The sequence below is a fragment of the Egretta garzetta genome, unplaced genomic scaffold, assembly GCF_000687185.1.
Source record: "Egretta garzetta isolate BGI_Z169 unplaced genomic scaffold, ASM68718v1 scaffold136, whole genome shotgun sequence".
Taxonomy (NCBI): domain Eukaryota; kingdom Metazoa; phylum Chordata; class Aves; order Pelecaniformes; family Ardeidae; genus Egretta; species Egretta garzetta.
This window is the reverse complement of record NW_009260066.1, coordinates 1197077-1221388: the sequence shown is the minus strand read 5'-3', so window position 1 is coordinate 1221388 and position 24312 is coordinate 1197077. Positions and strand designations below refer to the sequence as shown.

Genomic DNA, 24312 nt, shown 5'->3' with positions numbered 1-24312 from the left:
CCCTCCATTAGCATCAGTTATATTTAGCAAAAGCAACAACTTCTGTTTGATCTATGTTCTGTGGGCTGAAACATGAACCCCGGGAGTCTATGTGGAGCTGACTAATAAGCAACTGTGGCAAATTTTCCTCCTCTTTCTTACTTCCTTGAAGCAGCAGTCTTTGAGCATGCTTACATGTGAAATGACCAGAATTCAGATTCTTTTTTAAAATTCTTTTCCCCTCAGTATATTAGAAAGTATATCAGAAAAAAAAAAAAAAAACACCCCAAACCTTTCCAGGGTCAATTCTCACTTTGATCTTTCTTTATTCGAGTCTCCTATTTGGCTGTCAGTCTGTCTTGTCAGTCACAGTAGCATTTTGTCTCCTGGTGGATGATAATTCTGTTATGTCTGCACAATGAGAGAACATGTCCCACAATTTAATCAAATCAGAGTAGAAATAATCTTCAATTTTCATCTAGGATCAAAGAACACATGGTTGAGTGTCTAATAATGCATTTTCCAGTTAATATGCTGGTCAGTGTTATATTCAGTGAGAAAATTACTAGGGTTTCTATTCAGGTTGCAGCAGCCAAAGGCAGAGATTGCATGCAGGAAAAATACATGTCCACCCAAAAAGACATCTTTTGCAGAGAAAGAGGCCTGGAGAGCCAGCCACAGTTAAGGAACCTGAATTACGTTAACTCCACTGTGTACTTAACAGCTGCTCTAACAAGGGTTTTCTTAACTTGGCTTTTGAAATTGATTTAGTCTAATCTGTAATTGAAAAAGATTCATTTGATTTGCTATCATTTACATTTAACTTTATATTTTATTTTCTTTGGCAAACAATATATGAATCTGAAATAATCACAATATTTTAGTATGCCTGCATTTCTGATTCATATTCCTGAGTTTAACTCTTCTGTAAGGTAACTCTCCTCTTTGTTTATAATTAATGAAATGTATATAGGAACAATTACTAATAGGTACATTTTCTTCTCCTCATTCTTTGGTGAGGTCAGTTGGAATTCTGGGACAGTAGGAACAAATTTGCAGTGTGAAAAATTTGCTTTCTTCATCCCTGAGATAAATGCATAATACTCAGGGCAAGTTTATAGAAAAATCTTTATATCACAATAGGAATAGTGGAATATATATGTTTCATTTGTGTTATACACATATGGCCATATTATATACATATATATGCTTATAAATTTTTGTATATGCACAGAAACATGCACCTACGTGACTATATTGTTTACAGGATAATGAACCCTACTACTACTATAAAACCACTATTATGTGACAGTTAGAAGACTGGGAAGGAATGGGGTAGTAGAATATGGTGGCTTCCAGGAAGTTGTGTCTTAGTTTTACTGAATTTTTAAATTAGAGAATAAATAGCACAGCATATAAATTAAAGCAGAACTGTTGTCATCAAACATCTACTGCTTCAATGTAGTCAGGGCTGCACTGTAGGCAGCAAAGCCCGTTAGAAGTTATTTACACTCAATTTGTTCTTTGACTGTGTATAAGCCCAATGTCTGGTTTTGTAGTAGCTAGTGTTTTAATGTAGCTCTGATTATAATTATACTTGCTACAGATTTCACAGCTGGTCATTCTTCTGCTTCCATTAGACTGTAATTTCCTATTCCTTTATGGTGCTTTAAGACAGAATAACTCTGATTACTGGAAAAATACCTGTAGTTTGAAAATCACAGCTGAAGTATAACACTAATTATAGTACATCATATGTGATCAAAATCCTACCTTCAGAAATTACTTGTAACAGCATATTTTATTTTATTGAAATATTTGCATTCAAAACTTTTCAAATAACCTATGGCAATCATTCTGCCTGGAAATAAATACAAGAATTACAAAAAGTTTTTGGAAAGAAAGGTGCATTTCAATCAGACTTTCTATCTTAACAGGTCAAAATCTTTTCATTCTGTTTTTCTTTGGTACTTGTTTTGCAGTTTCAGGACTGATAGAATTGTCCCCTTTTACTGGATCAGCATAAATGGTTTTAGGTCTTCCTAAAAGGTTAATTAATCGACTAATTATATGACCTAGGTTTTCTGTCTTTAAACATATATTTTGTTACTTGAAAGAAAAGTAAGTGTGGATATAATGTAACTATTACAGCTACAGAACCAAGAAGACTTTTTTCTCTAACTGTATTCTGCTTGAAAATTTCATGTTATTCGATCCCATAATCCACTGTTTCACTTGCTTAAAAAGTAAGCCAAAGGAAAATAAAATCAACACCGTAAACTTACTCACCTTTGTGAGTTTCTCAGAAAATTGAGAAATCTATCTGCTTGGATTCTTAGAATCATAGAATCACAGAATTGTTTAGGTTGGAAAAGACCTTTAAGATCACCAAGTCCAACTGTTAGCTTAACACTGCCATCCCACCACTATACCCTGTCCCTAAGCCCCTTGTCTGCCCATCTTTTAAATACCTCCAGGGATGGGGACTTGACCACTTACCTGGGCAGCTTGTTCCAATGCTTGACAACCCTTTCAGAGAAAAAATTTTTCCTAATATCTAACCTAAACCTGCCCTGGTACAACTTGAAGCCACCCTTCTAAAAGGATCTGTTGTGTTTGGGTGATGTAATACAAGCAAATCTTCAAAATAATTGCAGAAACTCTCAGGTGTAAAGTGATATGGCATCTCTTGAGCTTTTGCGTATGTTGTGCTCTATAAGCCTGTAAATATGAACTAGAACACAGGCTGGGATAGTCAGGCCTACCATATCTAACAGCCTCTTTCAGCCACTGTTTTTCTGATTCTGCTACTCCTTGGATTTCTAAAAACAATGAACTAGTACCTGTTTCTGGCAGGAGTTCTTTTATGGTTTTGGCCAGTAATTCCTTGATGGAATTGATTGGATTGGATTCAATTTCCTGCTCTAATGAAAATTTTCACACAAACATAAAATTCAGCAAAAGCTCATTTGGATAACACATCACTTTCCAGAGTGGCAGTATTATTTTTTTCAGTTAAGTTAGCACTAAAATCAGGAGTATCTTTAGTGAATAAAAATGTTATTTCATTTTGTTCCATTGGGTCATACTATTTACTGTCTGTGAGTAGTCAGCAAACTGTTACTCATATGTAACAGGTGAAAATGGTCATCACTTCTAAATGATAAAGCATCATCAGTTTCACATTCTTTTTCTGAATTTCTAAACACAAACTATTAGTTTTACAAATGATGTTAACCCTCGCCTCTCTTTCTTTACCTAAGTCTAAAAAATCAGATTTCTTAAAAGTCCAAGAAATAATTTTGTTCATCTAACATTTGATCCCAGAATCTGATTACCATTCTAGTCCTTTTCCAGAAAAGTACCTGAAAGTTCCTTTCGGAAGTTACGTCTCTGCATGGGGCCTTCTGGACATTTCTTTTTCTCAAAGTACATCAGCCTACCAATGCATTTATAAAGTTTGTTGTATACTTTTTGTTATGAACTGGTTCTAGATTCCCTTGCTAATTTCCATAGACACTTGCAAAACTTCAGGGTCTATTCCTTCAAGTGTAGAAATCTTGTTGCTGCTTTTTTTGCCTGATGCTTTTTGAAAGCAGGAGGAAAATTTCCTAGGTAATAACCTTCTTCTTTGATACCTGTTCTTTGCTTCACTTATAGCTCCATTGATTGAACAAACTTTTGAATATTTTTTTTTTCTTTGAACTGTTGTTGAAACCACTGTTGCTCATCTCTCTTTGTAGAAAAAAAATCATCAGATTTTCTAGCAAGATTTTGATAACACCTGACACTAAATACTAGTTTTGAGCCTTCTTGAATGTTTTGTAAGATCATGATTGACTGTATTGCATCAGACCGAAGGTCCAATTAGTTCACTACTTCCTCTGTGATGGTTGCCAGTAATGCATGCTTAAGAAAAATGGCTGAAGAACAGGTAGGTGTATTTCTACATAAATAAACTTCAAATGCTACCTGTTTTCTAGTTTGTCCAGGCACGTGAATTTTCATATTCACACCTACATACATGCCTATGTTTTTCTCACAAATGCTATAGTTTGCACAGAAGAGTCTATTGCAACCTAGTTGGCAGCTGACAAGTGTGCTGAAGTTGTATTGTCTTCAAGAGGTTGGAAAGTAAATGTCCTAAGCCTAAGTATGCAAATTGTTTAGGCATTTAAAAACACACCACATCTAGTAAATCCTCCTGAATATATTTAGTAGCTTTATGTGCTTGTACTTGATAAAATCAGGATACAACTTAATGACCATTCTTTTTGAAAACTTTTGTCAGAGGTGTTTATACCTAGGGCCAACTCTTTATGTAACAAAAACTTACATAGCATTTTTTATACCAGTGTGATCTTATAATGCTTTAAAAAAAAAAAAATGTCCAAAGTCCTAAAATAGTTTTGCAGTGATCGAGAAAGTAACATCACTACATTTCCTCTAGTGCTGGATCCTGAACTGTCTCTGCTTAGAGTTTGTTAGTAGGGGTCTTCACTGTTCTGCTTACGATGACACTTGAAACTTATCTGCTAAATAAAACTTGCTAATTATTTCCGGATTTCTTTGGACAAAAACCTAAGGGAATAGAATGTGACCATTCTGAGAGAGTAATAAAATGAGATAATGTGGGTTTTATTCTGCTTCCTATATGCACATACATACCTGTAACGGTGGTACTGATACCAGCTACTGTACCACAGTATTGCACAGTTACCAGGACTCCAAAATAGCTGCTGTATCTAAAACAATTGAATTTCTCATTACTAAAATAAACCAAGAGATATTAATAGTATATTTATATTCATACTGTATTTGTATTTAGTTTTATGTTATTATTATTATTATTTATTAAGAAATATATTAATTTTAAAAGGTGCTTGAATGCATCCAGAGGAGGGCAACACAACTGGTGAAAGGGTGGGAAGGTATGTCCTATCCTATGAGGGGTGGCTGGGGGCTTGGGGTTTGTCTAGTTTGGAGAGAAGGAGGCTGAGGAATGACCTCCTTGCTCTCTACAGCTTCCTGAGGAGGGGAAGGGGAGAGGGAGGTGATGAGCTCTTCTCGTGGGATCCAGTGCCAGGAAGCATGAGAATGGTTCAAAGCTGCACCAGGGGAGCTTTAGGCTGGACATGAGGAAGCATTTCTTCACCAAGAGGGTGGTCAAGCCCTGGAACAGGCTTCCTGGAGAAGTGGTCCCAAGAGGCCCCAAGCCTGTCAGTGTTTAAAAGGCGTTTGGACAATGCCCTTAATAACCTGCTTTAGCTTTTGGTCAGGCCTCAATTGGTCAGGCAGTTGGACCAGATGATTGTTGTAGGTCCCTTCCAACTGAAATAGTCTTTCCTCTCCTCTCCTCTCCTCTCCTCTCCTCTCCTCTCCTCTCCTCTCCTCTCCAGTGCCAGGAAGCATGAGAATGGTTCAAAGCTGCACCAGGGGAGCTTTAGGCTGGACATGAGGAAGCATTTCTTCACCAAGAGGGTGGTCAAGCCCTGGAACAGGCTTCCTGGAGAGGTGGTCCCAAGAGGCCCCAAGCCTGTCAGTGTTTAAAAGGCGTTTGGACAATGCCCTTAATAACCTGCTTTAGCTTTTGGTCAGGCCTCAATTGGTCAGGCAGTTGGACCAGATGATTGTTGTAGGTCCCTTCCAACTGAAATAGTCTTTCCTCTCCTCTCCTCTCCTCTCCTCTCCTCTCCTCTCCTCTCCTCTCCTCTTTTTTTTGCCTGATGCTTTTTGAAAGCAGGAGGAAAATTTCCTAGGTAATAACCTTCTTCTTTGATACCTGTTCTTTGCTTCACTTATAGCTCCATTGATTGAACAAACTTTTGAATATTTTTTTTTTCTTTGAACTGTTGTTGAAACCACTGTTGCTCATCTCTCTTTGTAGAAAAAAAATCATCAGATTTTCTAGCAAGATTTTGATAACACCTGACACTAAATACTAGTTTTGAGCCTTCTTGAATGTTTTGTAAGATCATGATTGACTGTATTGCATCAGACCGAAGGTCCAATTAGTTCACTACTTCCTCTGTGATGGTTGCCAGTAATGCATGCTTAAGAAAAATGGCTGAAGAACAGGTAGGTGTATTTCTACATAAATAAACTTCAAATGCTACCTGTTTTCTAGTTTGTCCAGGCACGTGAATTTTCATATTCACACCTACATACATGCCTATGTTTTTCTCACAAATGCTATAGTTTGCACAGAAGAGTCTATTGCAACCTAGTTGGCAGCTGACAAGTGTGCTGAAGTTGTATTGTCTTCAAGAGGTTGGAAAGTAAATGTCCTAAGCCTAAGTATGCAAATTGTTTAGGCATTTAAAAACACACCACATCTAGTAAATCCTCCTGAATATATTTAGTAGCTTTATGTGCTTGTACTTGATAAAATCAGGATACAACTTAATGACCATTCTTTTTGAAAACTTTTGTCAGAGGTGTTTATACCTAGGGCCAACTCTTTATGTAACAAAAACTTACATAGCATTTTTTATACCAGTGTGATCTTATAATGCTTTAAAAAAAAAAAAATGTCCAAAGTCCTAAAATAGTTTTGCAGTGATCGAGAAAGTAACATCACTACATTTCCTCTAGTGCTGGATCCTGAACTGTCTCTGCTTAGAGTTTGTTAGTAGGGGTCTTCACTGTTCTGCTTACGATGACACTTGAAACTTATCTGCTAAATAAAACTTGCTAATTATTTCCGGATTTCTTTGGACAAAAACCTAAGGGAATAGAATGTGACCATTCTGAGAGAGTAATAAAATGAGATAATGTGGGTTTTATTCTGCTTCCTATATGCACATACATACCTGTAACGGTGGTACTGATACCAGCTACTGTACCACAGTATTGCACAGTTACCAGGACTCCAAAATAGCTGCTGTATCTAAAACAATTGAATTTCTCATTACTAAAATAAACCAAGAGATATTAATAGTATATTTATATTCATACTGTATTTGTATTTAGTTTTATGTTATTATTATTATTATTTATTAAGAAATATATTAATTTTAAAAGGTGCTTGAATGCATCCAGAGGAGGGCAACACAACTGGTGAAAGGGTGGGAAGGTATGTCCTATCCTATGAGGGGTGGCTGGGGGCTTGGGGTTTGTCTAGTTTGGAGAGAAGGAGGCTGGGGAATTATTTATTAAGAAATATATTAATTTTAAAAGGTGCTTGAATGCATCCAGAGGAGGGCAACACAACTGGTGAAAGGGTGGGAAGGTATGTCCTATCCTATGAGGGGTGGCTGGGGGCTTGGGGTTTGTCTAGTTTGGAGAGAAGGAGGCTGAGGAATGACCTCCTTGCTCTCTACAGCTTCCTGAGGAGGGGAAGGGGAGAGGGAGGTGATGAGCTCTTCTCGTGGGATCCAGTGCCAGGAAGCATGAGAATGGTTCAAATGTCTGTGTGTGAAGTAAACCATGGATGAAAATGAGAAGGTGCTGTGTCTTTCCTGAGACATCAGGCAGCTGGGAAAGCTCACTCCCATGGACTGTGCTCCAACTACTTCCTAGGGCACCCATTAATTAGAGGTGCTCCCTTCTCTTCCCTCTCCTCTCCTCTCCTCTCCTCTCCTCTCCTCTCCTCTTTTTTCTTTTCCTTTCTTTTCCTTTCTTTTCCTTTCTTTTCCTTTCTTTTCCTTTCTTTTCCTTTCTTTTCTTTTCCTTTCTATTCTAATATGTCTGGCAATTATGCTGTTTGGGTAAACTGTATTTTCTCAAAAGTTTGAGTTTAAAATTACAAAGAAGTTGTTAGAATTGCTAAATATGATTATGTGTTATGTGTATGCTAAACACATAGCTCTCAACCAGTCTGAGCTAAAAAACAAGAGAGACCACGAGCCAAATTAAACAGCAATTTAGCCTAGATCTAATTTAATTATGCCACTTTATGCCAGATCTCCCCAAGAACAGAATGTAAGGATAAGGGCATTGTACTTGAAATAATGTAAGATTTATAGATTAATCACACCTGACATATTTAACTTCTCTTTACAACTCTCTCTTTAATGATTTACAGTCTTAAACTACAACATAAAGGTTATGATTGGTTGATGTTCATTAAACTATGTCAGCTGCTGAGAAGTTTTCAGGGTAAATAAATATTTCCTTGTCAGAATAACCTGTGCTCTCTTAAATTACATTCCTCTCATCAAATACCAGGACATTAGAGAAGTGTTTTAGGGATAACCTTTTGATATGTAGCTGTAGTGCAGAGGTATTTACTGACAAGCAAGAGAACACAGAGACCTTTAAATAATATATTTTCCAGACAAAATCCCACCCCAAATCATACAGTAGCTTATATTGTTGTTTCTATTTGGCATCTTTAACTTTTCTTTCCTTTGTGAAGAGATTCTATGTAGTGTATCTAAGTACCCATGGTATATCTAAGAATTACTTCTTGCTTTGATGAGACTTTTTTTCTTGGTGGCTTCAATACAATTCAAAGATTCCCCAAATTAACAGACAAATCCTATCTAGGTGTAGATAATTCTAGCAGCATATTGATGAGAAAGATATCTTTTTGTTGTAGAACTTGCGCCTTCCTAATTTTTCCACAAGGATACTGAAATAATTAAAAGCCAGAAAAATAGATTTTCTGGGGTCTTGTAGGAGTTGTTACAGATCAGCTTTACACATCAGATTACAGATCAACTTTGAAAGAACTAGATAAACCACTGAAAGTCTAAAAGTCTTGGAGCTCAATTCTTGCTCTTCAAGGAATCACCTTTGTCTCACAAGCTACCTGGATGCAGCAGTGGACTCCCATGCTGTAAAAAAACCTTCCAGCACCTGATGGCTGGCATTATGTTCCGTGCCATCTATCCTGTCTCTGTCTTTCACTTTAACATGGAAACATTTTGGACAGGTTCATCTGAATGTGTTGAAGATGACAGAAGAACTGATGCATGATGTTCTTTCATGACTCTGGCCAGCTGACCATGCTGTATAATACCCATCATTGCCAACCTAAATTACTAATCACTACAATCAGACCCAAGAAAAAGAAAAAGCTATGATGATGGTGAATTCAAAGATCTTACCCACAGTCACGTGTTAAGGGGGTGTTTGGTGATGACAGATTGTTGGAGGGCAAAGGAGTTAAAAGTAGAAGGAAGGAGAGTTTGATGGAGACTCAACAGTCCTGTGTCAGGGGAAGGAACAGCAGCTACCTGAAAGGCATGAAGGGGCTGCGTTGCTAGTGGAGAAAAGAAGGTGGCATTTTGTGCCTTTGATACATCACTGGTGAAGTTCTCCAGGAAGCAGCAGGTGCTTTTTCAGCTAAGCCTTAGAATCTTCAAATACCTGCCTAAAGGTATGATACACAAAGAGCTCCAGAATTTCTTTAGGTATCTTTGAAGTCTGCCCCCAGAAGACAATGTCTGCCACAGTCATAGAAGAGGATACAGAAGTTACCCACAGATCACTGCACAAGGAATCTTCCAGACAGCTCTAAAGCAGCATTTTGTTGCCAAGGCAGGAGGAAGCTATTTTAGCACAAACCGCACTGTAGTCCAGTACTTTTATTCTGCAGGTTTTCTAAAGCATTAACCTGTGCCTTTTACTGGCCCTCATGGAAGTTCTGAATGGGAATGAACTTCAGGCATGGCTGAACTCTTACAGAAATATTGCATTTATAGTTTCTTCCTTAAAATAGTTTAAAAGTGCTTCTTCTGTATTGCAGATTGTCTCTTTTCCTTTCTATAGGTAATTGAGATTTAAAACATTTTTATGTAAAAAGCATAAGTTGATAGTAATTCTAATGAGCCCTTAAACATGTTTTGTAAACTTAATATTCTGCACAGAAATCTATTCTATTACTCCTGGGAAGGTTTGGAAAGCTATTAATATTTAATAGGAACATTCCTGTGATTTGTTCCAAATGAGAGAAACCTCACTGCAGATTTAAATACAGGGGTTTATCACAAGGAAAAGCAGAGGTGGAGGGAGAGTTATTGGCAAGCCTGCTTGGTTTATGGCTTTAAAAGGTCCTTTGTACCAGTAATACATTTTTCTCTAGGAGCTGGAGAGTTATAAAACTGTGCATCTAAAAAAGGCCGAGAACAAAAGTGTGCTAAGCTTGGTGTTGTTGTGAGGAAAGAATTATGTTCATAGCTCTCAATCGCTAAGAAATACTGCTAGCTAATCAGTGAACAAGGATTTGCATAATATTGTAACATGATGACACTATTATGCAAATTTGTTCAGTGCAATGAGCCACTAACTCAGACCTATTATCAAAATGGCTGGTCAAACTTTTCTCTATCCTTGGATCCCACCTCATCCTGAATAAGGGCAAGTTAATTAAATATGAGTCATGAATATTAATAGGGAAAGCTGTCTTCAAGATTCAGAATAGGACAGAATGAAATGAGAGAGAAAGCTGAAAGCTTATTAGTCTTATTTTATGAATAACAAGTTCTAGAGAGAAGTAGTTAATCCAAAGATTTATAAGTATATAATCAATGTACAGAAATGAGAAGAGAAAGCTGTTCTGGCATTCCAGTATACCTTGATGTTGTTCTCTGTTCATGTGATAATAGTCAGATTGACTCTTAAGTCTCGGAACTTACTTATAGCTCAGTGGTTTTTCCTTTGTCTGCTAAGTGAAAGGCAAATGTCTTTAAGAAATAGTGAGAAATCAGAGAAAGATGTAAAAGTTTTACTACATCTTTAAAAAAGCCCACCAATAAATGAAAACAAAACAAAAGAACCACCCACTCACCCCCCAGAAAAACCCCCAACAAACCAAAACCACCCCCCATTTATTATAGAGAAATAACACACCTATTTTTAGGCTACCAAGTGCTTTGTGGGTGAAAGAGCCAGGCTGAAACACTGGCAAGTCAAAAATACTTTTAGCAGTCACCAAAGCCAAGTGAGAGAAGGACTGAAGGACTGCCTAGTGCCACCTTTGTCTATAGCTGGAACAGCTCCGCTTCTTGTTTTCCTAATAGGAATAAGTCTCACAGCATTAGGATCGACTCTGTTGCAATCTATCCTCGACCCACTGTAAGTATGACAATGACTGTTTAGTGTCTAAACTACCAAACACATTCCTGGGGATTAAGGAAACTGTCTGTCAAGTCTGAAGATTGTCCACAGTGTATTTTAGTGTCAGGTTTCTAAAATTACTGTTCCTTATAATGCTATAGATCTAGTATTTTTTTGTGCCCCTTTCGCTCTCAGGCTTTGGCAGAATTCAGTGCTAGATGTCAACATTCCGAAATTATTTTGGTTTTAGTAAAAGTTGTATTCTTAATACAGTAATTTCAGTACATATTAAATGTCTTTTGTTTTTTCATTATGCACTGGGACACATTTTAGTCTCTGACTGCAAAGGTTAAAAAAAAAGAACAAAAAGCTGCTGTTCTTGTACAATCGCAGGACTCTGGGAGCAGGAGCTTTAAAAACAAAATATGACAAAACTAAGAATATCACATGTTTTTTCAGTGCTGCTTCCCATATGGTAATAGCTGCCTGTAGACCAAAGATCCTTATCACAGCTTTGCTGGTTTTTTTTTATATAACTATTTTTTCAGAATGGTTCTGTGTTGCATCACCCTTTTTCTGAAATATGTGAGGAAATTTTTAGTCTGATTTACAAGTATTTAAAAATAATAAAAATAGAAAGTTAATTCAGCTGATTTTTTCCCTAGCTGTAGCTATAAGATAGTCTCCAATATTAATTTGCCTTTTAATTTTGCTCATTAAAAAAATCTTGCATTTTTACATGAAGTGCAAATCAGATTTTGTAAATTCCTGATTTTCACTATACACTTTCGGCAGCTGTACTTAGTGTTTGATTCTGTAACACTTCTCATAAAATAAAAGAAAAAAAGGTCTTGAAATTAAAACCTGAACCATTCCAGAAAAAGGAATTCTTCTCAAGACCTAGCATGAAGCTTGGTTAAAATATGAAGTGGTACTTCAATTAATGTTTTGCTTTTTAAGAGAATGCCAGGTCCTGTTGATCTGACAGATGCTTTATAAAGTACATCCAAAGATGGGGAAGAAGGACAAGAGGAACTGATCCTCACTTCCAACAGAGCAGGAAAGGCCATAACCGAAGCGAAGACAGGACAAGGAGTAGGCTGCAGCTCATGGCAGGGGAAGAGGGAGGCATGCACTGAAATGGCAGTGGGGCTCAAACTTGTGTCCAGACCTAGTGGCAGCTGAGGTCAAGCTACACCAGGCTGGAAACAAGGCAGTGATACCATGGCTTTCCTAAACTTTGTGCTTTAGGAAGGCATGGTAGCTGAAGTGCAGAAAATGAGCATTTTATGCGAGTCTTAAAAATAAAGAAGGAGACATAAGAGAGAACAGGAAAGGAGAAAAACAGAAAATTTAAAAGGAAATGAACTTCAGGCACAGTCACCAGCTGCATGGATGGAGTGACAGAAAGGAAATCTGTCAGTAAAGTACTTTTACAGCCCCAGTGTAGACTTTCTAGGAGCCAAACTATCTCTCTAGCACAAGCTCTGCCCCACCTTCTGCCTGCCAGGACAGCCCTCCCAGGCCCTTTTTTAGAGCCACACTTGGAATAATGCCTCTCCACACTGCTCTGGTCCCAACTACTTCCAGCTGTCCCTGCCTTGCTTCCACATCCCTCCCATACGATGAATGAACTGTCAGCTGTGATTTTGGGGTTAGTTCTAAGGACTTAGCATATAGGTCTAGCAGATGTATACTGGCAATCTGCGTAGCTGCCTTTTCATGCTCCAAATGTTTTTTTGACATTTGTATATATTTCTAGAAACACATGCAAGCATGCACACATGCACACACACACATATATACACACATATGTGCATAAAAGAATGCCAGGGAAACCAAAGCCCTGAGATGTCTGGGAAGAGCTGCTGACATGAGATAGGTACCTAAGCAAAGACTGAATTGGCAATAAGCAGTGTCACATATTTTGTGCATACGTTAGCTAAAGAAACTCTTTTGAACTGTGTTTTCTATTCCTAGTTGTAAATGTTCATACGTCTGCGTTTCAACAATTTATGTTGGAAGTGCTGTTTGCTGAGAAATGGTGCTCCCAAGACAGTCAGCTCCTCCTGCTCCAGCAGCCTTTCTCTGTCTTCTTTCTTTGTGCCCTGCCCAGCTGCTTCTGCTATAGACCCACAGCTGCACTTCATGGGTGGTTAGCAGCAGGCTTCAGGTGGATTTACCCCTATCTCGAGAGGATTTTTGCAGATGTTGTCCCTTGCCCCTCCCTGAACAGCTCTCTTACTGGGTTGTTTTGGTCATACTTTCCTTATTATCCTCTCTTCCGCAAGACCCAGAGATCCCTGAGGAAAGATCAGAGACATCTTTTGTGCTGCTCTAAAAAGAGCTGGTTTAGATTTTTATTCACTTACTGCCTTGAGTCCTTTTATGTACCAATAGGAGAAATTAGAGAAATATAGTCTCTTTGATGGAGTATATAAATAACCTTTGGGAAGCAACAGCAGAAAAGAAACATGAAACTCATAAAGGAGCAGCAGGAACAGTTCTTCATTGCTATGCCAATTTTGTTTACCTTAACAGAGAATTTTGACCTGCAAAGTGAGAATTCACCCAATTCACATTTCTAATTTTATCTTTCTGTTTGCCTTGTCTTCAAATGTTGTGACTGTGGGTATGCAGCAGAGATACAAACGCCGTCCAAGAAATCCTCCCCTACTGCTGCCATTTTTTTGGCACATAACACAAGCTGTATTGTGATATGAGTAAAACTTGTAACGTGGGGAAGTGGATCTAGGAAGATATTTGTATGTGTAGCATATAGGACAGAAATACAGAGGCAGAGAGTCATTCAAGTGTGCTGCAAAATAAGCTTTGCACACTGAATTCCTTCACGACGGACTTATTAAAAGCTCTTGCTGCCAAATGCTGTTTGCTTTTACCTTCAAAACTGTCTGCATTAATGATGAGCAACTCCACTTGGAAGTAATTTACATAAAATATTGTTTCTGTCAGTGGTGCAGTGCTAGGCAAGGGTGCACACACACAGCAAATTAATTCAAGGGCCTGAATTAATGTCTTGCTCAAAAACATTGGTATAGTCTAAGCTGGTGTGGTACATTCTGGATGAAGTCTAGCTTAGCAGGACTTGACAGTAGGGGGGATTTACGTCTGCTAAGTTAACTCAGGCTAACTGTACTTTGCAAGCCTAAATAGTTGTTCTTTTCAAGATTACTGTCAGAACCTTGTTTTCCCTGTTTTGTATTTTGATACTTTCCATTCCTATAAACTCTTAACTTTGTGTGGAATACAGGTTCTTAAGTCAGCTATGTTGCTATTCCTAAGTGTTTCTACTTGCACAGATGGCTATTAGGGTGTATCTCTCCACTCCTCCGGGAGCAATGTTGTCAGTAGCTGGTGCATTCCCCATACACTGAGGCCTTCAGTGGTATGGCAGTTGCACAGTAAGAATGAGAATCTGTAGGAACTTTCCCATAACGTTATTAAAGGGTTGTTTCAAGGAAGAAGCACAGCACAAAACCTGGTTCATGTAATTACTGTAAAAATAATTAACATATGTTCACTTTAAGCTTTATTGTATTGTCAAATTCACACTTGAATTTTAACTCAAATGAACAGCCAAGGTAATCTAAAATTATCTTTCTGTCCTGGTTTCATTTACAATAGAGTTAATTTTCCTCCTAGTAGCTGGCATAGTGCTGTGTTTGGGATTTAGGATGAGAAGAACGTTGACAAGACTCTGATGTTTTAGTTGTTGCTGAGCAGTGCTTACACCAGTCAAGGACTTTTCAGCTTCCCCTGCTCTGCCAGGGGCACAAGAAAAGAACGGCTGTGTGGTGTTCAGCTGCCCACCAGGTTAAACCACAGCACTATCTCCTTACCATTTGATACCTAAATGATAAAGGAGAGTTGGCCAAATACATCCCAGTTTGCTGTCTTCACCCTGAGCCAAAAATAGATTTTCGTACTCAATCTATACCCTTACCATTCCTCTTTCGCTTCCTATAGATATACATGCCCTACTCAAGATCCTTACTGATGAAAAAGCTTTACTGGTCCTTTTAGCTGTCGAATTTCTGGCAAAAGGCAACAAATTTTTCTAATATGAAATTACACCTATCAGGACCTGGAGCACAGAAATATAAAGATAGTATCACCTAACCAGAAGCTAATGGAATTGGGGGAACTTTAATAAAAAAAGAATTTATGAAAGTGCATATAATATTTTAAAACCTTTCTTGCAGCTGCTGAGACGCTTTTTGCTTTGTTTTGACTAAGATTTGTAAAACATCTTTTTTTGTCTTCTGTTCATGGAACTTCTCATAAAGCATTCCCTCACTGTCACTCATTGCCTTCTTCCTTTCCACTCTACTTCTTTAATGAACAGTCAGTTGACTTTACCAGACATCACCTACATGAATGAAAATGCCCCCAAGATGATCTATGTGTCTTGTTTTCTGCCCATCAAAGATGGAAATGAACTGCCTTGTTAAAATGCCAGTCAATAATAGGTCAAATTTTATTCTTCCTCAGGCTTATTTTATTTAGTTTGCTTAGAAATAAACATCAGTCAGTGCAAAATACAGATGTTATATTTCAGAATTTAAACCTAAATAGATGGTCATCAGATGAATTCCATGGTCTTGCAAAAAAGACTAAGATAACATAGCAGCAGCCAGTAACCATACCTGAATTGGAAAAGGTTTTCTTCAAGTAAAAGTATAAAACAGTACCTGAGGATAAAATCATAGAGATTTACAGATATAAATATGATGAAATACAGAAATTAGTTATTTTCTGCTCAATTCTTCCAGAAGAATAAAAGCTAATAAACAGTGAGAGAGACCACTTATGTTGTTGCATTATCTGTTTCAAATAAATTAAATCATTGTAATAAAATATAATATTAAATGTTAAAGTATTTGACACTACTGATGTGCTGTTTCTCCTGACAAATGGTATTTGAGTTCCTTAATGGTCGTATAAAAGGAGCTGTCTTTAGGGCATTTATTAATATATTCTAGTCAGAATACAAAGGAGATGCTTGTGAATGTGTGGAACACACAAGTTTTGACAGCATTGATTACTGATATTTGGGTTCATTTCTTACATGACCATAAATGCTCTACTGCATAATTTGTACATTCGGCCAATTAAAATTTCAATTGCTTCCTTATAGCAAGTGAATAGAAAATAATACCCACAGGAATGTGATTATCGATGTTTGAAACTAATAAACTCCACTTTATTCATGGTCATCCACCTATGCCATATACTGTAACACCACTTTAGAAAATCTTTTATCATCACACTAATGTAGTGTTATCTGCAGGCATATATTAGCTACCTGTATTGAGAACAACCCCATATACCTGCTTCCTTCCCAGAGTGACCCAAATCAAATGCCTAGGTCCAGAAGAGCATCTCCTATCCCAAAGTCAGTCAGCATTTGGATCTTCATCTGCAGCTTCATTTTCCTTTCTGTAAAATTATTTAAGTACTTTTATCTTGATTTGTTTTCCTTTACACTCACTTTTTATTCTCTACAATCCAGAGTGCCTAAGCCCACACTAGCTACCTTTAACACGGCAGAAAATAGTTGGTGTCTCGAATAGGAAGCCTCGCTGACTTATGGCTTTATTGCTAGGGCTGTTCACTTTTATCTGCAGACAGGCTTCAGTGGAAATCACCCGTAGCAAAATAAGATTTGCTTCAGCAGCAGTGGGCTCCTGCTTGTCATACCATCGTATTTCCAACCATACATGTCTCTGACTGACAAACAAGCAGATAGACACTGACAAAACTTGTTTGAAACTCGTATCTCTTCTGTCCAGAAAGGCTGCGTGCTTGCTATAGGCCATATTTTCCTTGCGTTCCTCCCAGCTCTTTTCTCTAATATCAAATCAAATAAATGAAGTCAGCAAAACATGTCAGAGTAAACCTTATTCCATGAAAGGAATACAAAGAAATGGTTATAAATAATGACATGTGATAGTGCTCCTGCTAATAAATGATTTTACTCAACATTTCGATGATACTTTCATCTTATAACAGACTATGTGACCTACTGAGGAAGAACTGGCCTCTGGTTTTTAGAATATGCACAGGCTTAGTGCGAGAGTCTTATTACCATGATATTCAGTAATACCACCAGAGAATTTGGGAGCAGTTCTATTAATGCAGCTATCCAGCCTCCGGAACCACAGTTGGTATGAACTTAGCCAGCTCAGAGTATAAGCAGAAAAAGTGTAGGTGTCCCTGGCCTTTCCTGCAAAGACATAACCTAACCACTGGTTAGAGTCTAACTTCTACATTAGCTTTCCATCTTGGATCACTGAAATTACATCAAAGCAGTAGCAGCTGTAATCCAGAATGAACAGAATCCATATATTTTACTTAAGACCTTGTTTGGTTTCAGTACCTGTCTTGGTTATTTTTCTTATTTTATAAGTGGTTTCTGCGGTATGTGGAATCTCCTTTTTTTACTTTATTAGTTTACGAGATGAATGATATATGTGTAAAGAAGGAGGCTCACTTAATCTATTTTTATTTTGTTCACAGGGCAGTACTACTAACCCAGGAAGCATTTCAGAAAACATACCAAATAAAACATGTTTGTCAATGGTTCTTCTCGCTCTTTTGGAAGGCAAATTGTATAAATTCATCTGTATTGTAAACTATTTCTTGTCCATTCAAAAAATCTGAAATAAAGAAATTAAGTTTCAAAGTCTGTTAAAATTGCATACGTGCAAATGATCATTTAGACAGTTACAGGATTGCACTGAAATATTACATATGTCTCATCTAAAGCTTTTAATGTTTAGGGTTTAAAGACATTAAATAGGTATGGCTGGAACAGGAAATAGTTAAGCATTTCCTATATTTTACTTTTGCTGTTGTCTCACAATCTTGGTACAGACATGGATGGTAATAGTAGACATTGCATATAAATGTAGTAACAGATAGTCCCTGGCCTAAATATTTTTTAATGGAAATAAGTAAAGCAAGCAGTAGGAGAAAAGAAGGCTTACATTTCTTAAAGGCAATTAAATGAGACACAGAGAATGAGGGAGAAAACTGGTTTGAGGTGAGAGACTGCTAGCAAACTCTTCTGCTTTTTTGTAAGATATCATCCTTATTTTAAAAACACTACCCTCCATCTTTTATTTTGTCAGCACAGTTCTGTACTGGTGCTAAAGTTAACACATGCACCAATGACTTAAAATCGCAAGAACAGAACAATTAGACATTGCCTTTTTGGTCAGGATGTTTCCAGAATTCAGGAACCATCCCGATCTTACAATAAAGGACTTAAGGATGCCATTTTGTCCCAACATTTTATCCAGGTCATGAGATTTTACCTGTCCCCTCTGTCAAACTGTGAAGGTACAAGGCAGGAGCAGGAGACAAGGTTCTTACCCAACACACAGGTTGAATTACATGAATCAGTGAATGACTCAGGATATATGACCTGACAGAAGACCATGCCTTTCTGCTTCTCTCCACTCTCACCTCATGACAGAATGGATGTGTCCCTCCTGTTATGATTCAACACAGAATTATCCTTTTTCCCATTATTCTCAGAGTTCTACAATGACTGTTGTCAGAGTTTTCTTTCTATTAAAAGAAATATTTTTCAATTTATTTGTAAAATGTAAAAATTTTGTTTGTTATTTTTTCAGGACACAGCAGGGCAGGAGAGATACAGAACAATTACCACAGCTTACTACCGGGGTGCAATGGGCTTCATTTTAATGTATGACATCACGAATGAAGAATCTTTCAATGCTGTTCAAGATTGGTAAGTAAAACTTGGAACTAATATTAAATTAACTTACCTGCTGTGATAGTGTAAATTATTTTGGAAAACTTATTTCCAAATACAGTTCCCACGCATTCCTATACCCAAACATATGGTGGGGTTTTTTTCTGGAAAGACAATGAATACTTAAGAATGTGTTGTGTATAATTCATTGTTGACATTGTGGGGTTTGTGACTTCAGTTAATGCGCATTATTCATACTACTAAAACCAACAACATGCTAGTGTGGAGAGTAACTGCTAAGATACCAGAAAGTGTTTCCATATTTCACAGAAAAAAATGAGATACTATCCATGGGGGTTGTCTTTTAATTTAATTTCTCATCATGTGTCTTCTAAGTGTGGCTGGTTGTATGTTATGCTGTCAGTGTTGTGCCTCAAGTGCAAAAATGATGAGCATACTTCATCAGAAGAGCAGAACCTAAAATGGCTGGTACTTATATTACCTTGTATTATGTGAATGTCAAGATGTCCCCATAAAAGTGTGTCATTTTAATCAGACATGGGTCAGTCAGGATCCAAACAATCTAAGGCTTTTTTAAGTAAAGCTGAACCAAAGGGAAGCAAGAGTTAATCTCAGAGGTCTCTTCCTTAACAAGTTATTTTAATATCTGAGAGCCTCCTAGCAGTGCTCTTAGTGATACGAATAGCGTTTGTCATGTCTGCTCCACATGCTCTCTTGCATGCTGTTCCCATGGGGAAACTATGAGAAAGGATTTTGTTCAGTTTGTATGATTTGTTTAGCATGTTTCTTTGGCTTTTTAAAAATTTATTTTAAGATATGCACTGCTGTGTACTTCTTTCAGCCCAGGCAAGGTCAGGAACAGGTATCACACTTAAAAATAAGGCAGTGATGCTGTGATGCCTATTTCTAACAGGAATTGTTGCCCAGCCTCAGACTCTCCAAGAACAATCTTTCTTTCTTTCACACTATTCTACTTACAGTTGTGGTAGAAAGTGTCACTGAACCCATGGAGCACCTTCCCTCTCTACACCTGGAGTTTTTCTCGGTCTCTATATGCTGAGCCTGGTCATTCACCACTCTGAAAATGAGAACTGAGAACCTTAGCTTGATTCTGCTCTACAAGAAATGGAATCTTGGGTTGCCTAATGTTTCCTGTGTAAGGACTAGGGATGTAGTCATTCATGGTCCTCCAGAGGAAAGGGGCAACTCCAGAGCATGTTCCCACCTTCTCCTCTCCATCAGTTATCTGCACGACTCCACACCAAATTGCTCTTATGAGCATCTCTTTCCATTTACTAGAGAATCTACAAGCTGACATGGCTAGTATAGACCAGACAACTAGTGTTTGGACAATTGGATGTATCTGAGAGGAGTCTCTGCTTGGTGCTCAAAGAGGAAGACACATTTGCTCACTGTGACCTGTCACACAAAAGGCATGTTCTGCCCTTTTCGATCAAGCTGGAGGCATCTTGCTGAGTGCTTGCTGTTACACATTTGTGAGTACTGCTCTGTTCAACAGGATGAGACAGAATCTCCTACCTAACAGGAGGCAGCTGAAAGTGATAGTCATAGATGCAGCTGTGAAGTTTAGCAACAACAGGGAATCAAGGAGTACACCCAGCCTCCCAGCTGAACCTGTGGTTGTGCCTGCCAGCACCACTGCTTCCTAGGTCTGCCAGACTTCCTTGCTTTGCCTCTGCTGTTCTTTGTCCATGAGCTGATTCAGTTCAAGCACTGGGTTATCTGGGTGATAATGGCTGTCTAGGACCAGCTGTAATCTGCAAATCTCATTGCCCCATCTCCGGGCAAACCAGATGGTATGCCATGTATTATCTAGCTTCCTCCAACACAAAGGTTTCTTTATAGCAAGTGTAAATATGAGTACTTATTATTAATTTTCCCACCTGTTTGTTTTCCAGCCTCCTAGATCTGGTATGGTTGGCACTCATTGTCTCCTGGTGAAAAGTAACTAAGCTTCATGCTAATTAAAAAAAAAAAAAGTCCCTGTAAAATGAAACAAGAAAATATTTAAAAGCTATGGAGTTCTTAAATAGATTTGTGAAATATGATTTTTCCCTCATTTTTATCTAGAAGCTGTACAAATAGTTGGAAGGTACTGTAGAAATTTGGTGGACAGGAGGGATTGCATTATTATGTGCTGAGAGCTACTGAGCAGTCACCTGCATGATGGAAGGGGTGACAGAGAGTCAGAGTGCCTCACTTGTCTGGATGAGACATAGATTTCCTTGTTATTTTTATTTTTAATTTCATGAGCCCAGTTGCTGCCCCACTATTCTTCCTCAGTTTTATTCCTCACATCTCACAGCTGATAATTAACTTTGATTATCCTGTGCTCCAATTTTGATAGTAATTACAAAACTACAGATTGCTTCTGAATGCGAGGGAAGTTAAAGAACACTCACAATCATCAATGCTGCAGAAAAGCAAGCGTGGCTGTGCACAAGTGTCTGTGCATTTGTGAAAGTTATGGGGGGAGGAAGCTGGAGCTTTTAGGCCTCTCTGGGGCTTAAAATGTTTTCCCATGTGATAAATGTGCCTCTGAAGGCAGTGGTGCATTTTTAGATACGTGCACAATGTGCCAAATCCAAGCTCAAATCACATCAGCTCCAAGCCTCGATCTAGCAATTGCAATGCAGTCAGGACAATAAATCTACAGGTGTCTTTTAGATTTGGATAAAGGAGTTTGGTTAAAACGTGTGTTGGGATGATTCTTTAAAAGCAGTTAGTTCAAAGAAGTTGTACTCATATTGAAAGGCATTTTTTCCATCTGAAGTCTGGCTGACATTTCTCCTTTGTAATAAAAGGTGGAGAGCCGTATTTCTAGACACCATGCCCAGGTCAGCATGAACCTATTCAGCTGTGAGAAATTCTGTATCTAATTTGACTATTAACATTTTACATCAAAAAACCCCTCAGTATCTGTAATTTTATCTAAACCTATTAGCACCAGTATATGCAACGGTATAGCAGCCAAGCATTTGTCCACCACTCTGTAAGACTGAGAAAGGGTTTTGACTAAAAGCTTAACTAAATGACTTGGAGGTCAAATAAATTTCAGCCATACCGCAGACACTTCAGAAAACATTCATACCTTAGCTTCCCTTCTTAAAATTAAAAAACCTTAGAGATTGCAAATGACAGTAACAACAAAAGTTGTAACCTAAATAGAGATTTCTTTTGAGATTCAAAAACTTTTGGCATGAGAAATCTTGAGATGGTGCTTCTGATAGTTCTGTTGTACACACAGTGATTTATTGCCTTTGGTTTCATCCAGAGGATGTTGCTAAGAATACACTGCCAGTGCTCATGCCCTATAATTGTTCAGTCACTTTAGAACTGCTGCATTCTAGGGTATGTTCAACTAACCTGTGTTGTCTCAATAGCTATGTCCTCTATATGGTTTCATCTGTAGTACAACAGAGAAACTGGCTTGGAGGGGTGTATTCTTTGCTGGGTGAAAAACTGGCTGGATGGCTGGGCCCAAAGTGTGGTGGTGAATATTGTTAAATCCAGATGGTGGCCAGTAACAAGTGGTGTTCCCCAGGGCTCTGTTTAATATCTTCATCAACGATCTCCATGAGAGGATCAAGTGCACTGTCAATAAGTTTCCTGACAACACCAAGTTAGGTGGGAGTGTTGGTCTGCTTGAGGGTAGGAATGCTCTGCAGAGGGACCTGGACAGCCTGGATAGATGGGCTGAGGCCAACTGGATGAGGTTTAACACGGCCAAGTGCTGGGTCCTGCACTTGGGTGAAAACAACCCCATGCAATGCTATGGGCTTGGGGAAGAGTGGCTGGAAAGGTGGCCGGCGGAAAAGGACCTGGGGGTGCTGATCAACAGCTGGCTGAATATGAGCCAGCAGTGTGCCCAGGTGGCCAAGAAGGCCAATGGCATCCTGGCTTGTATCAGGAATAGCGTGGCCAGCAGGAGTAGGGAAGTGATTGTGCGCTTGTACTCAGCACTGATGAGGCTGCACCTCAAATTCTGTGTTCAGTTTTGGGCCCCTCACTACAAGAAGGGCACTGATTTTCTGGAGTGTGTCCAGAGAAGGGCAACGAAGATGGTGAAGGGTCTGGAGCACAAGTCTTATGAGGAGCAGCTGAGGGAACCAGGGTTGTTTAGCCCAGAGAAGAGGAGGCTGAGGGAGACCTTATCACCCTCTACAGCTCCCTGAAAGGAGGATGTAGTGAGCTGGGTGTTGGTCTCTTCTCCCAAGTAACAAGCAATAGGATGAGAGGAAATGGCCTCAAGTTAAAGTTTGGATTGGATATTGGGAAAAATGTCTTCACTGAAAGGGTTAGCAAGCATGGCAATTGGCTGCCAAAGGAAGTGGTTGAGCCATGATGCCTGGACATATTTAAAAGACATGTAAGCATGGACAGTTAGGGACATAGTTTAGTGGTGGACTTGGCACTGCTAGCTTAATGGTTGGACTTGATGACCTTAAAGGTCTTTTCCAACATAAAATATTCTCTATGATTCTATGATTTACCATTTAGACATTTCTGTATCATCTATATACTTTATCAGCAGTTAGTCTAAATGTTTAAAAACTTAGATAAATAATTGAAGGGTATTTCTCTTCAATTTCAGGTCAGTCTCTGAATGTCAGTGGCAGTAGTCACAGCACTGAACAGTATTGTCCTTTATAGATGCAGATTTTCAGAAGTTCACAAGCACCAACAGTTTCTGGTTGTTTTTTTTCAGTGAGAGTGGATGTGAGCTGAAAATCTGGCTGCCAGCAGAAACAGCAAATCAAACATACTTTCACCCAGCAGATCTCCTATGGAGCTCTGCCCAGATTTTGAAGCTGCCTTTTACAGGAGGCTTTTTCCTTCAGAAATGCAGCTAACGCTGCAAGTGCAAGTTATGTACCTTGCAGTAGTTTGGTGCACGTTCATCAAGCCAACCTAAAATGATACAAATTGTTTCCTATAAATATGAATCACTTGTAGGGCATAATTTTCTGCCTGGCTGAGGTCTAAATTAGAAACAGGAAATAACCAAATCATCCCATTTAGCTGAATTATTTAGACGGCATCCACACATTTCAAGTAATCGACCTAAGTGGAATCTGATTTTCTTTAAAAATTCTTTCATGTTAAATCTGAAGGGGAAATATCATAACGTTGAGAGTGGCTCCATGCCACTTCAATACATATGTGGTTTAGTTCAGTTATAATGTCACAGCAGTTGCATTCATTCCTCTGTTATACTACCACCTGTAGCATTTACGTCTGTTAGTCTTTTCCATCATTACATTTCACTGGGAGCTGTTATGCCCCCTTTCCTCTTAGTCGTTCAGTTCACATAAGCTGTTAGCTTTATGGCAGTGGTACTTTACAGCAGAAAGGAGAGGGTGAAGGCTTTGTACTATCTTTGCAAATGCTATCAGACTTGAAACTTTGCTAAGTCTGAAAGCACTTAGGGGCAGAGAACACACTGTGTATAGTTGTTTACACTCACTTTAATTTGCTCCTCTGCACCTGAAAATATTGTCTCAACTTCAAGTGTTTGCCCAGCAATATCTTTATTGTTGTCT

General features: G+C 38.4%; 1 protein-coding gene across 1 annotated transcript in view; it reads left to right on the top strand.

The window, feature by feature from the left end:
- RAB3C (RAB3C, member RAS oncogene family) overlaps positions 1-24312 on the top strand; it is a 129444-nt gene that overhangs the window by 43759 nt on the left and 61373 nt on the right. Inside the window, exon 2 of the mRNA XM_009641141.1 lies at positions 18645-18763. Coding sequence (XP_009639436.1) covers positions 18645-18763 — 119 coding nt within the window. The remainder of the gene's footprint in view (positions 1-18644; positions 18764-24312) is intronic.